Source organism: Trachurus japonicus, chromosome 21, assembly GCF_045865225.1.
Source record: "Trachurus japonicus isolate A0001 chromosome 21, Traja_1.0".
Classification (NCBI taxonomy): Eukaryota; Metazoa; Chordata; class Actinopteri; order Carangiformes; family Carangidae; genus Trachurus; species Trachurus japonicus.
The window spans coordinates 27,406,546-27,421,007 of NC_140927.1; the positions used below are offsets into that span (position 1 = coordinate 27,406,546).

Here is a 14,462-nt window from a genome sequence, read left to right on the forward strand (position 1 = left end):
TCACCTGAGCACTGAGGCCAGAAGTTTACTTTTCAGGAAGTAAATGAATGAGGAAGAACTTAAAATAAACCGACTTAATAAACTGAGAGAGACTGATCCATTACAGGAGCTATTTAACAACTGGTTACTAGAACATTTGGATTTTAATTGTCAAACTTCATCCTCTAACTCGCCCATCTCATGGCTGCTGCAGTGTCCTGGCTCCACATATCAGATGATGTTTTATTATCAGGCTGAAATATCAACATCAGCACTGACCTAAAAACTCCTAGTATCTGCTGAGCTCTAATTAACACCCTAGTACATTGTAGAAACTGTGCTGTGCTCCCAAGACACCTATATCACCAAGGCACACAAAGCATCTTATCAACCTCACTGAAACCATTTACAGTGCCATAGCAACCAGCCAGCAATGCCTTAACAAGACAACACACAAGCAAAACAGCCAGTAATAGGAAAACATGATGTTATTGACACGACATCGACAGGTATCTGCCAATTATAACTTAAAAGGTCTATTTTTGTCATGTGCAGATATAAAAATTTAAGACAATGTGGTGACATGTTAAAGGGATAGTTCAACATTTTGGCAAATTGGCTCATTACCATAATCCCTATAGTTTTAGCAGTAGGTTCGTTACCTTTAATTGTCGGTGCAAGCTATTTTTAGAACGGCGGAGCAGAGCCGTGAGCTGCTCAGAGCTACGCTACGGAGGCTAATGGGATTTCTTGGTTTCCCTCATCAAACTCATCAAATACACAATCCAACAACTCCACAACGCTCTGGTGGACAAGTTGTGAGCTGCACATTCACCACACTATGAGATAATAACACAACGTTACCACACAGAGTTGTTGTAGAGGGAAATGCAGAGTCTGCTTGCTGAAGAACTGCCCCGATGGGAACGCACATCAGCTGTTCTGCATGAATTTCCCTCTAAAACAACTCTGTGTGGTAACATTGTGTTATTATCTCATAGCGTGGTGAATGTGCAGGTCACAACTTGTCCACCAGAGCGTTGTGGAGTTGTTGGATTGTGAAACCAAGAAATCCCATAATGAGCCTCCGTAGCGTAGTTCTGAGCAGCTCACGGCTCTGCTCCACCGTTCTAAAAATAACTTGCACCGACAATTAAAGGTAATGAACCTACTGCTATGACTATAGGGATTGTGGCAATGGGCCAATTTGCCAAAATGTTGAACTATCCCTTTAACTACATAGGCAGAGGATTGATATTAAATGTCAACTATCAATGTTACACAACTAGCTTCAACATGTCAGGTATATGAAAGTACTTTAAAATGCCATGAAATGCTATCTGCAATCCTTATAAAGCATCAGTGGTTCAATGTAAGGTTAATTCTAGAGCAGAAGAGACTTGATGTTCGTCTCTTCAATGGAAAAAACAAAACAAAAAGTCTATCTATCTGTATTTCAATCGTCAATCTGCCAAAATGAGTTTGGAAATATCAGCGCATCAGATCTGCAAAAAATCCAATATCATGCATCTCTGGCTGGTAACCATGGAGAAGCAAAAAATAAATAAAATAAAATAAACTAACGGTGGAGAAGAACCCAGCAACTCTTTGTCTTTGTTGTGACCTGGAACGACCCAGAACAACCTTGAAACATCCGTTCACTGATCCAGCTTCTGCATAATGACACAGTGCAAACAGCCAGGAAATGACCTATAAATCATAGGAGCGACAAACTCTGACCAGTGCAGGGGGAAAACTTGAGCTCTTCAGTTTTCATTTGCATTTCAAAACTTGGTTATTATGATTTCCATACTGTGGCAATGCTCTCATTCTGCAATAACGAGCGACAGAGCGATACTTTCAATCTTGACAAAGTGTGACGAGTGTTTGACCTCCGTGTCAACCTAGCTGTTTTGGTGGAGCGTCGGTGCCCCCTCCTGAGGGAAATTTGACTTTAAAGCAGTGAGAATTACAGCTTTAATGAGAGTAAATGAGTTCTGGGTTTTCATTAAGTCATTCTGTTTCATGTGTGGTTGGTTGCTTCTTCTGGCGAGGCAGATAATCAGATGTAGATGAGGGCAGCTCAAGTTAAAATAGCCGTAATGATGGTAAAAAGGGCACTAAAGCTCACGGCACGCTGTTAAACATACATCTCCCCACAGACAGACAGTCTGATTAAAATGGAAATAGTCTTCCACACATAAAGACACAAACAGTAACAATAAGGAGAAATTATATTATATACTGTATCTCCATTGTTTGCAGATTAATTCAAACTTTCTGTTTGCTTGCGAGGGAGAAAGTCAAAGTATAATGTGGGTAAACTTCTTTACATATTCATGACTTTGCATATATCCTGTGTGTGTACTAAATGTATTAATGTTATGTATTTTGCTAAGAGGAGACTTTTACCAGCAAAACACCACAAATTGCACAGAAATGTGTACGAGGGGGGAAAGCAGAGCAAGAGAGAGAGAGAGAGAGTCTGACCCAAATAATGCTGATCCAGAGCAGGTTAGGAAGGTTAATCCTAATCCAGAGTGTAAACATCAGATTACAATACAACACACTATTAATGGGATTAACATTCACTCTTTTATAGGATTATCACTTTACTGAAACTCCACAAACAAAAGTCTTTTTTTATTAATTACCATGGATTCTGAGCAGACACCTGATTGACATTTTTTAACGAATCAATTAATCGCTTAAATAATGGACAGATCAATCGATAATGAAAATAATCGTTAGTTGCAGCCTTAGTATATATGTTGTGTCTTTTTCAGTAGCAAAAAAGTGGAGCGAACAGGGAAAAGAGGGAAAAAAAACCCTACAAAAACACGGTTTGTAGCCTGAGGTGAGTTTGGAAACGTGCAGAGAATTCAGTTTGATGCAAGAAGAGAGTGAAATGACAGCAAGACAAAGGGAGAATGATGAGTTGAGGAGGGAAAACAGAGGAAGAGTAGGAAATAGAAATAAGAAAAGACGGCTTGTTGTGCAGTGTAACCCAATAAGGGCTGGCACCGCGGCGTGCATCAGCAGAAGCAGTAAAGGATTTTCTGCTCCTGATTGAATAAGATAGAGCTTGAACTATTGGTATTTGTTTTGTCTTCAAAGTCTTCTTACAGCTCACACACACACACGCAGACACACACAGACATCTGCCATCTGCGCACTTACATGACAAATCAATTCAGACATCTGACAACTCTGCTGGAGAAGAGCATCATTTTTACTTTGTCCATCCACTTCAAAGCCGCTCAACCCTTCAATTACCCAACAACTGAGGCATTTCTCTCGCAGCATTGTCTCTTTACACACAAACCACATATTTGCTCGCGTTTTCTAAACATCCACCGAGCGCTCCGACTCTGTGCTCTTTTCTTTGTTTTTGTTTTTTTCATCTTTACGTTCACAAAGCTCGGCTCCAGCGCTTCTTACATAACCGGCCGTGGCGCTTGAAATTCAGGAATGGATAACATCTTCTGCTGATTTTTCAGGAAAAGGCCTTGTAGCCATAAATGGTTATGTAGAAGCATATCTTCATGCTTCCTGCCACCACCAGACATGGTGGTTATGTAAATTTGGGATTAATCAGGGCAGATTACTTACAGATGGTTGCGAGGCAGGCGAATAAACATTTAATAAAAAAACAAAAAAAAATATGACTTTTTCATGGTAGTAGATGTTTCTATGGATGTAGACCTCCACTGACCAGCTCCTGAACTCCATAAAGGAATAAGATGAAACAGGTGGAGCTGGTTTACTGAAACATATCAGCTACACTTTTTGTTTTGCTGACTATCTCTCATTCAGTGTAAAAGAAACTTAGTATCAGAAGAGACAAAACAAAAAACTGTATCTATTGAAGAATATTCATCATTATGGTGTTTGGTCAGGGTTGAAGACATGTTATTACACCGTACAGTAACACATCCTCCGTCCCATTATGCTTTGGAGAAGTATTATTTTCGACAGTTGTGCCTTATTTTGTACATTTAACCAGTTTGTTTCTATGTTTATTCCTCTCTCAGCCCCAGGTGTCTGATTTAAAGATGTGCAGTCTGTGGCTCTAACTTATCTATGATATAATCTCTTAGATGATCAGAATTTATGACAAATTTATCATAGAACAACGCAAAAACATTTCGTTTTTGTTTTTAAACCACACACACTCGGTGCTGCTCCTCTATCTGTCACTCAGCAGAGGAGAGAAAACCCTCATGCTCGCCGTCCAATACTGGAAATATATTAACAAAAAGATCTCATTAGGATATCTATTACAAGTAATGTTTCTCTTCCTCAGACTTCACAATTGTCAATTGGGGCACCCTCTTAAAAAACCTTCACTGCAAGTAGAGTAAAGTGATACAGCTGCAGAAAGAATTAGACAATCTAAGGGAAAAGATGTGTTGGTCAAGTACATGTATTAAAAGTCAATGTATAAAAATCTAGTTTTCTCGCTGGGCACTGATTTGGAAAATAAATCCTTTGCAGGGTCTGAAAAAGTCAAACAGAGCTCTGGTAGCTGATGTCACGATGTGAAATTATTTTCCAGGACATTTGACTTTTTTTCCTCAATCTCCATAACTAGAAAATTGGTGAACCATTTTCCAGGTTTTCCAGGACGCGTGGGAACCCTGTTGGTTGTTTTTCTGATTGGAGAAACTCACACATGTTTTCATCATCTTCATGCACAGTCAGACAGTCAGACAGACAGTCAGACAGACAGACAGTCAGACAGACTCACCTGAGCTACATCTTCAAAGTCGTCGTGTCTCTTCTGCAGGGCGCGGGCTCTGTGCAGGGATTTCCCCACACCGGTGTGTTTGCTGAGGAACGCTTCGCCGTGGTTTTCTATCCAGTCCATCACCTGGATGAGAGGGAGAGAGAAACACAGCGATCATCCTCAGATCATCCTTCTAGCAAACGCTCAGGATTAAAGGACACATGCTGAGTCCTGTGTTCCTGGCGTTGCTGCACCCTCTCTTTTTTTTTTCCCGACAGTGTAGTTACAGATCAGCGGTACAAAATGGTCTCAGACATGACGAATTAAAAATGAATCAGATGAAACCTTCCTGATCTGAAATGTAGGTCACTGCAGCTGAGAAGAAGGAGATGCTGAATATTCGGTGCCATTAAGACGACTGAGGGCCAAACCTGGCAGGGGCCGTCACATGCTTCCTTGTTTATTAGATACACATTTGGTAAATTTTATAGTCATTACATCCTCATACTCTTCATTAGAAAAGCTTTCGGATCTGTGGCTGTGATACAATTTAAAGGGATAGTTCAACATTTTGGCAAATTGGCCCATTGCCATAATCCCTATAGTCATAGCAGTACTGTAGGTTTGTTACCTTTAATTGTCGGTGCAAGCTACAAGTTGTGACCTGCACATTCACCACACTATGAGATAATAACAGAACGTTACAAGACAGAGTTGTTTTGGAGGTGAATGCAGAGACTGCTTGCTGGAAAAATGCCCCCGTCAGAAACGTGCATCAGCGGTTTTGCATGAATTTCCCTCTAAAACAACTCTGTGTGGTAACGTTGTGTTATTATCTCATAGCGTGGTGAATGTGCAGCTCACAACTTGTCCACCAGAGCGTTGTGGAGTTGTTGGATTGTGTATTTGATGAGTTTGATGAGGGAAACCAAGAAATCCCATAATGAGCCTCCGTAGCGTAGCTCTGAGCAGCTCACGACTCTGCTCCGCCGTTCTAAAAGTAGCTTGCACCGACAATTAAAGGTAACGAACCTACTGCTATGACTATAGGGATTATGGCAATGTGCCAATTTGCCAAAATGTTGAACTATCCCTTTAAGGGACACTGTAATGCAATTTGTACTGTATTTACACAACATGGAAGAACTAACTAGTACCTTATTTAATATCATTTCTCTGTAACTTCAGGCTGCCTGTGCACTTGCGTGTGGAGGAAAATGTAAATATTATAATATATAATATAAGTGATTCTGAAGCTTGTTATCAAAAACAGCTGTGAGGTAAATTTATACTTTAGCCTGATTAATCCTGCAAGCGAGACCTGCATAATGTTAAACCACACAGTCATTCACATTCACATTCACAACACTAATTCCCAGAGAGTTTGTTATGATTATTACTTGGGATGAAATCAATAACTCATTCCAGATTATTAATTAAAACACGAGTCCATTAATTGCCTGATTACTCGACAGCAAATTTCATTCTGGTTGTTACAGTACTCAGCCGACCTCTGTTAAAGATGCTTTAGCACTTCCAAAGCCTCCACAGCCACAAACTCCAACGTCTCCTCTGTGAGGGCAGACACCACTCTGACAGTACGTTCACACAGTCTGAATGAAACCATCTGAATGAATAAAAACCCCTGTGACAGGCCCGTGACAGACGTGAGCCAACGAGCTGAGCGGATTTTAAGTGTTTTGTACTGGAAACATCTGCCTGCTGCAGCTGAACACCACACTGTGAGACCCGGCCGGACAATGAGCTAAACAATGATCTCAAACTCGCTGCAACGCTCCGTAAAAAGAAAAGAAAAGAAAAAAAAAAGAGGGGAGCTGCAGATCTGTGTGATAACTAACTACTTCCACAGTTTCCCCGCTGTTATTTCATACAGTGCTCGTCTGTCTTCTCACCTTGGCTCTTTGACAAATTGTTAACTCTTATGGAAAATGTGTGAAAAAAGAAAAAAAAAAACAACCTTTCACATATTCTATAAATTAGATTTTCACACTTTTCTCTTCCTGTTAAGTGCAGACATATTTCTCCGCTGACACAACTTGATATTTGTGTCACATCATGAACTCAATAAAAAGTGGATCCATATTTTGGCTGGACTTAGAGTCCGCCCCCCCTGGAGTGCAGCTAAAACCAGCTGATCAAGCTTCAAATTTGAAAATTGATCCCCTCTTGACAATAACCTCTGTTCCAACATCCAGTTTGGCAGAACACATTAACACATCACCAAAAAGAAGAAAAAAACAAAACAGTGTGTGTATGTACTGTATATGGATGGCCAGTGTCGTAACTCATGACGTTAGTGTGGTGCAGTCCGTCCAGCTGGAGCCACAGGAGGGGGTGGGGGGGTCAGAGTAAGGTCATAACATACACAAACTGAAGCATGCTGCCTGCAGCTGGACACTCTCTGTTTGAACGTGCAACTAAAACTGCCAAATAAAACTATTCACCTACTCTGTCCTCTCCTCCTCTCTCTCCTCTCTCCTTCACTCCTGCATCTCTCTGGCTTCCTCTCCTGGGCCGCATATATCCTGTAGCATTACAGCTCTGGTTGGAATAGCCCTGTTTCCACTGATTTATAGACTATTGGTATGAGCGCACTCCCTCACTTCTCGCTCCTCGTCTCAGTTTGCTGTGAGTGTCTCTCTGTCTCTCTCTCTCTCTGGGGTCTCATAGACGCTGATGCATGACGGGTACCGTTGGTAAAAAGCTCTGTTTTCAATTCATTTATAACCTACTGATACAATCTCTTTTTCACTTACTATTTTTCCTCTTGTCTTTTTTCTTTGTGCCGCTCTTAAAGGGATAGTTCAACATTTTGGCAAACTGGCCCATTGCCATAATCCCTATAGTTTTAGGAGTAGGTTTGTTACCTTTAATTGTCGGTGCAAGCTGTTTTTAGAACGGCGGAGCAGAGCCGTGAGCTGCTCAGAGCTACGCTACGGAGGCTAATGGGATTTCTTGGTTTCCCTCATCAAACTAATCAAATACACAATCCAACAACTCCACAACGCTCTGGTGGACAAGTTGTGAGCTGCACATTCACCACGCTATGAGATAATAACACAACGTTACCACACAGAGTTGTTTTAGAGGCAAATATGCTGAAAAACTGCCCCTGAAGGCAACACGCATCAGCGGTTTTGCATGAATTTCCCTCTAAAACAACTCTGTGTGGTAACGTTGTGTTATTATCTCATAGCGTGGTGAATGTGCAGCTCACAACTTGTCCACCAGAGCGTTGTGGAGTTGTTGGATTGTGTATTTGATTAGTTTGATGAGGGAAACCAAGAAATCCCATAATGAGCCTCCGTACCGTAGCTCTGAGCAGCTCACGGCTCTGCTCCGCCGTTCTAAAAACAGCTTGCACCGACAATTAAAGGTAACGAACCTACTGCTATGACTATAGGGATTATGGCAATGGGCCAATTTGCCATGTTGAACTATCCCTTTAAACACTCTCTCTCGCTACACATATAAATGTTTGAATGGCTGATGCCTGCTGCCCTAATTCTCTCTTTCTTTGTTACAATGGGCTCTCTCTTTAATTTATTCAATATGCTTTTGTTATGCAAGTGTGTGTGTGTCCTTGTACCACAGAAAAGCAGCACATAGAGAGTGTGTGAAGACACTGTATCACAGTTTCTATGGTTCTGCTCCCCTGCTGCTATAACTGCGATTACTGTTACAAACATCTGCTACTGCTGCAACAAGTCCAGCTCTGTACACTGTAAAAACTGCTACTGTACTTATATTTAAATTAATTTAGTGAGCTGAATTTTAATTTTTGCATCCAGAGAAGCTACAGTAGTCTCTAATTTGAAGGAGGGGAGGCCTGACAACTGAAAGAGCATTCAATGATTGTATGAAGACTACATGAGGCTGCAACTAATTACTCTTCATATTTTTTTCATTTTCTCCCTTTTTAATTAATAGTAATTCATTGTCAGGCAATAAAATGTCAGAAAATAATGGAAATGTGCTGTTTGGTCCTACCAACAGCCTACAAACCCCCAAAAACATACCAGTGAGAAACAGCTTTGTCTGATAGATGAGTCAGCTGATAATTAAAATAGTTGGCAGTTTCTGCTTGTTTTTGTTTTCACTGTTTCTCCAGTCGAGCGGATTGACATATTTTCTCTCGTGTGTTGTGATTTTCCCCGACTTTTAAACAAACGGCATGACTTATCTGTTGCTTTTCTTTCTTTCTTTCTTTTCTCTGCCGTACAGATGGTACACATCAACATCTGGAGACGTTAAACCCGTTTTCTGCCCGGTCCTTGTTTTGCCCAGAGGTGATACGGCGTGAACTGGAACTCCGAAAGCTGCAGCAGCTCTACAGTTTGGATGATGATGTTGCCAGAGCCCCGACTTCAGCTGCTTTACATCAGTGTGTGTGTGTGTGTGTGTGTGTGTGTGTGTGTACTTCTTATTGCGCTTTAGGTTCAAGTCTTTAGAAAAAAGAGGTGTCGGTTCGTACACATGTGGATTCTCCTCTGTGCCAGCTCCTTCAGTCATGCCGGTGGTATTTGGTTGCTGCCTGGGTCTTACCGCGTTACAGTCGGAGCCACAATCATATTATAGGAGGTAAAACAGTCCTCTAACCCTCCTCCTACCACAATGATGACATTCACTCTGCTGGTTTAAAAATACTTCTCATAAAATATAGCTGCGATATTAAATTTTGAGCTCCTGAATATCTCCTGAAACATCCAGGAATCTGGGCTGACACCTCTCCAAACCCACACACTGTCTGCTGCTCGTCTGCTGTGAAATATGAGCAGTGGTACCAGCAGAGCAGAGCACAGAGATCCGCTCTCAGCGCTTTTTATCTCAGGAATTTTTCACATTACTGTACAGCACACTCCTTCAGCCGCGGCCCGGGAGGCTGAGGAGAAGTCAGAGAGTGATCGTTGCTGCTGCTGCTGCTGCGGCTCATCACAGACAGACATACATCGCTAATGTGTGTTCGCTTGATTACATGCTTACATACAAAGATTACATGTCATGCTCTGCAGCGGTTCGAGAAAGAAAATAAAATCCCTGACCTCATTGTTACACAAAACTCAAAACTGCAATAAACTGTGTTTTTCTAAGTTCCTACAAAACTGGCGTTGTGTAGAAAACTAAAGTTTACATCCAATATCAACAGTATACTCTCACTCCTCCACTCCGTGTTTGGGGTTTCTCTCTCGCCAGCACGTTTCCCCATGTTTTCATTTCACTTGCTTGTTGTGTTTGCTCTGTGCACATGAGTTTTTGTATGTGTGTATAAGTGTGTATGCGTGTGTGTGTGTGTGTACCTGCTGGACGTCTTGCTGGAACACACACAGCTGTAGCCTCTGGTGCAGTCGGACCTTTCGATGCTGCCAAATGTTCTCCAGACGCCGCTGATGGTGGAGAACCTCGTGAACCACATCCAGGATGCAGTGAACCTGCGCCGCAACACGAACGTTCAAACTAGATGGTTTAGACATTTTTCATAGATTTTTTTGGATCGATGCTGAATCGTTAGTGACTGGCTGAACAGACAAACACACAGAGACACTGACCGCTTTGGAGTAGTTGGCGGTGGCCGTCAGCGACTCAGAGTTGCCGGGGCTCAGAGGCCGCTGGAGGACGTCCAGCAGGGCTTTACCGTCCTGACTCACCTGGAGGAGACAGACAGGTAGAGAGACAGACAGACAGGTAGGACAGACAGACAGGTAGGACAGACAGACAGACAGACAGACAGACAGACAGACAGACAGACAGACAGACAGAGGGACAGACAGACAGACAGGTAGAGAGACAGACAGACAGACAGACAGACAGACAGAGGGACAGACAGACAGACAGACAGACAGACAGACAGACAGACAGACAGACAGACAGAGATTAGAAAGGCTGCACAGATGAGATGAAGACAGAATGAAGGGAGGAGAGAAAACGAGCAGACAGAGCGTGGATTTGATGGTTTCCCTCTTCTCCACTCTCTTTGTTTTCTCCTCTCCAAAACAAATATATACTTTCTAAATCAGCATTCCTCTTCTTACTGCTAATTGCTAAATTATACATAGAAACGCACCACTGAAACCTCTGCATCACACACAGGCAGCAGCTCCTGTTTTCCTTCTGCAAGAAATCTGACCGCGATAAACGCTTGTTTTTTTTATCACTCAAACAAAAAACATGTTGAACTTTAAAGATACTGTGAGTGTGGTAGTTGCTTCTGTTGTTATAGGATTTTAGAAATGTATTTGTGTTGCAGTTACAGTTTTATTTCAGGAGGCGAACGAAGGAACCTTTTTAAGACGTGTAGCTGCCTCCTGACTGCAGGACTGGTATTAACATGAAAAAGTCAACATTTACATAATGAGATTCGAAAAAGCAGAAGAATTGTTTTTCCACGCATTCTTGCAAAGGTGAATCGGAGCCGAGGTCGAGTGCTCGCTACCGCGCTGACCGGGAGGCAGAATCCTGTAAGAGCTGTTTTCTGCTTTTACACCAGTGATTTTACATCCGTTTCTGCATCACTTCAGCTTTTACACACACACACACACACACACACACACACACACACACACACACACACACACACCTGGCAGTAACACCTGCATCTTCATCTTCTTTGATTTTAGTGGTGTACAGTCTCATTATTCCATAAAGCAGAGAAAACGACGTGACATCAAAGAAGAGGAGCTTCTGCTTACAGATTTCCTCACTTTGGTTTGTGACCTGAAAGAAACTCTGTCAGCGCTCTACACTCAACTCATTCAATACAAACACACAAGTCAAGAGCAGAAGATAAAAACCCCTCACTCGGTCTGTGAGCGTATCACTTTTTGCAGCACTCTCTTGACAGGAAACAATGCTGTCGTAGCTCGCCAAGCCTCACCGCCTCAGTCTGAGCCTCTGCCCAGCGCTCTGTGTCACCATGTGTGTGTGTATATTTGGACTTATCTCCTCACAGATAAGCATGAACTGAGCTAACACTGCGACGGGCCGTCTACAGATACAACTTCAGACTGCAGCAAAGAGCAGAGAAGAGCGGGACTGTTCCAGGACTACATTTAGTGGAACACGGCGAGTGGATTTGGACGACGGCGGCGGCGACGGTGGCGGCAGCAGCTGATCAACGGCACCCTGTCATCAGAGCCAATCACAGCAACTCTCAGTGAGCTGCCACAGAGCAGCACACAGCTGCCAGGAGAGAAACGGTTTTATAATTGATATGAACTGTCTTCCTTAACCATCACTGTCACAGCAGCATCAGACACAAGTTGGTGCTCTCCTCCTGCACCACACAATGGAAATTGGACACTGGAGCATGCTGGGAAATACATATTTATAATGGAGACAGAATTGTTTCTCCATGTTTTTCCTCATTCTGTGTTATAAACTGTTTTCTTGTCTGTAACATCTATTGAACGTCTGTCCGTCCTGGGTGAGGGATCCCTCCTCTGTTGCTCACCCTGAGCTTTCTCCTGGTTTTCCCTGTTAAAAGGGTTTTATGGAGTTTTTCCTCAGTGGATGTGAGGGTCTAAGGACAGAGGATGTTGTTATGATGGGATGTAAAGCCCTTTGAGACAAACTGTTTGTAAAAATGGGTTATAGAAATAAAATTGCTTTGCCTTTTGCAAGCAAAGACTGGTTAAAAGATGCTGATAAACAACAGAGATGGTTTCAAGTGGTACATTTTGATTTCAGTAAAATATCTGGTAGTAAGTAGATTTCTGTAACTGGGTGATACTCTGTGGTAGTTTAGTTTAGTTTAGTTTAGTGTGGGGGGGGGGGGGGGATCGTAGCGGAAATAATGAAAGTAATGGCAAACAAACACTGCATATCTCCAAAATCAGGCAGGTTTCCAGGATGCCAAGTAGCCTCTTCATTGTAATGTAACAAGTGCCGATGAGAACCGGTGTCAAAAAGGAAAAAAGGAAGAAAAAAAAACCCAATCCATCACGGACTTCATGATCGATTTTCCAGGGCAACGAACGAAGCTTCGAAGCTTCGATTTTTTTGGGTCAGTCAGCCCTAATATATACACATATACATATACATGTTAAACTATTTAAGACAATTCTCCAGACTTATCCTGTAGCAAACAACAACTACAACTAACACATCAAGCTAAACTGGGAAGAAAAGAAGAAACAAAAAGATGAATAAAATAAATAACAAGTGATGTGGTGTGGTGTTGGTTTACCTCGGTGTAAGCCTGGGTGACCTGCTCATAAAGGCTCTGGTGGCGGTGGATGGCGAGCTCCAGCTCCTGCATCTCGGTCGGTAACCCTCCCTCGCTGCACACCTTACACCAGGCATCCACCTCCGACAGGAACTGGGAGAGCAACATCCACACACACACACACACACAAATGATTCATACAAAGTGTGTATTCATATGGAAATGAATCTATCAAGACTACGGACAATTAAACAAGAACTTCACAATGTAAAGTCCAGTTTTCTCCTCTTTTCATGAAGGCTTCTGTGTTTTATTTTGTTGAAACTGTTGATTCAACCACATGAGTCGCTGCAGTCTGAGGTGCAGCAGGTGTTTCTGTTACCAGAGTGAGCTAAAGAACAGATGCACTGCTTCGTATCGTGTGCAGTTTATAGCACTGATCTAGCCTCCAAAAATGATCATACAGCTGAATCCACACATCATTAACGCCGTTTCAACGAAAACAAACACTATAACCTTCACGACGGAGGATTTATTGCACGACCACTGCGTTATACTGTTAGTTTTAGCTTGGTAAATGAGCAACCGAGTGTTTGTGTGTGTATACGGCATGAATGAAAAAAAACACCAGAGACTCGGGAGGACTAGCGGGGTTTTTACGTCGTTGGTCTTGTTGCTGTCGTTCTGTAATAATTTACTAACAGGGTTAATGTGGCTGCAAAAACCTTCACTTCTCTCTGTCTAAATGTTTCTCGTCTGCCGTCCTCTCCCGTTTACTCTCTCTGTAGTTTTGCCAGTTTTCTAAAGCTTCTCTCTCTCTCTCTCTCTCTCTCTCCTTTTCCTCATCTTGTGCTTCATCTCCTGACACGTTTTTGTTTTTCTGTTTCTCTTCCTCCTCAGCCTCAGCCAATCTCTTCCTCTGCCCTCAACACTCTTGTTTTTCCTCTTTCATCTCCTGCTCTCTCAAATGTACACTTGTAGCAAAATGTCAAAAGCCCAGCAGGAATCAAACAAGTCCCATCTGTTGCCATGTCAACCTTCCAAGAATCAGCAGTGGAGCAGTTTGATCTATTAAATATAATCAGACACTAAAAATGTCCCATTTACATTTTACATTCTGGACATGCGTCTGATCAGACAGACACCAGATCAGCAGCCAAACAACAACAGCCTCACGTTGAGTGGAGCAGCTTCTCCTCTGAGGGCACAGAAGATCAGCTTCTACAGTACAAGCAGAAAGGACCATAGCCTTATCATGGAAAAACACGGGTTAACCCGCTATCGCCATGTGGTTTAGGGAACTAACCTCTTGTTTACCTCTGGAAAAAGGTTCTTACACTCTTAAAGGGATAGTTCAACATTTTGGCCAATTGGCCAATTGCCATAATCCCTATAGTCATAGCAGTAGGTTTGTTACCTTTAATTGTCAGTGCAAGCTATTTTTAGAACGGCGGAGCAGAGCCGTGAGCTGCTCAGAGCTACGTTACGGAGGCTCATTATGGGATTTCTTGGTTTCCCTCATCAAACTCATCAAATACACAATCCAACAACTCCACAACGCTCTGGTGGACA

General features: G+C 42.4%; 1 protein-coding gene across 1 annotated transcript in view; it reads right to left on the minus strand.

Moving 5' to 3' along the window:
• The window catches only part of kalrna (kalirin RhoGEF kinase a), a 205,466-nt gene that overhangs the window by 111,076 nt on the left and 79,928 nt on the right, over positions 1 to 14,462 (minus strand). Inside the window, exons 11-14 of the mRNA XM_085766061.1 lie at positions 12,912 to 13,043; positions 10,276 to 10,374; positions 10,027 to 10,158; positions 4,730 to 4,852 (exon numbers count right to left, since the gene is read on the minus strand). Of these exons, the coding sequence (XP_085622187.1) occupies positions 4,730 to 4,852; positions 10,027 to 10,158; positions 10,276 to 10,374; positions 12,912 to 13,043 (486 nt within the window). The remainder of the gene's footprint in view (positions 1 to 4,729; positions 4,853 to 10,026; positions 10,159 to 10,275; positions 10,375 to 12,911; positions 13,044 to 14,462) is intronic.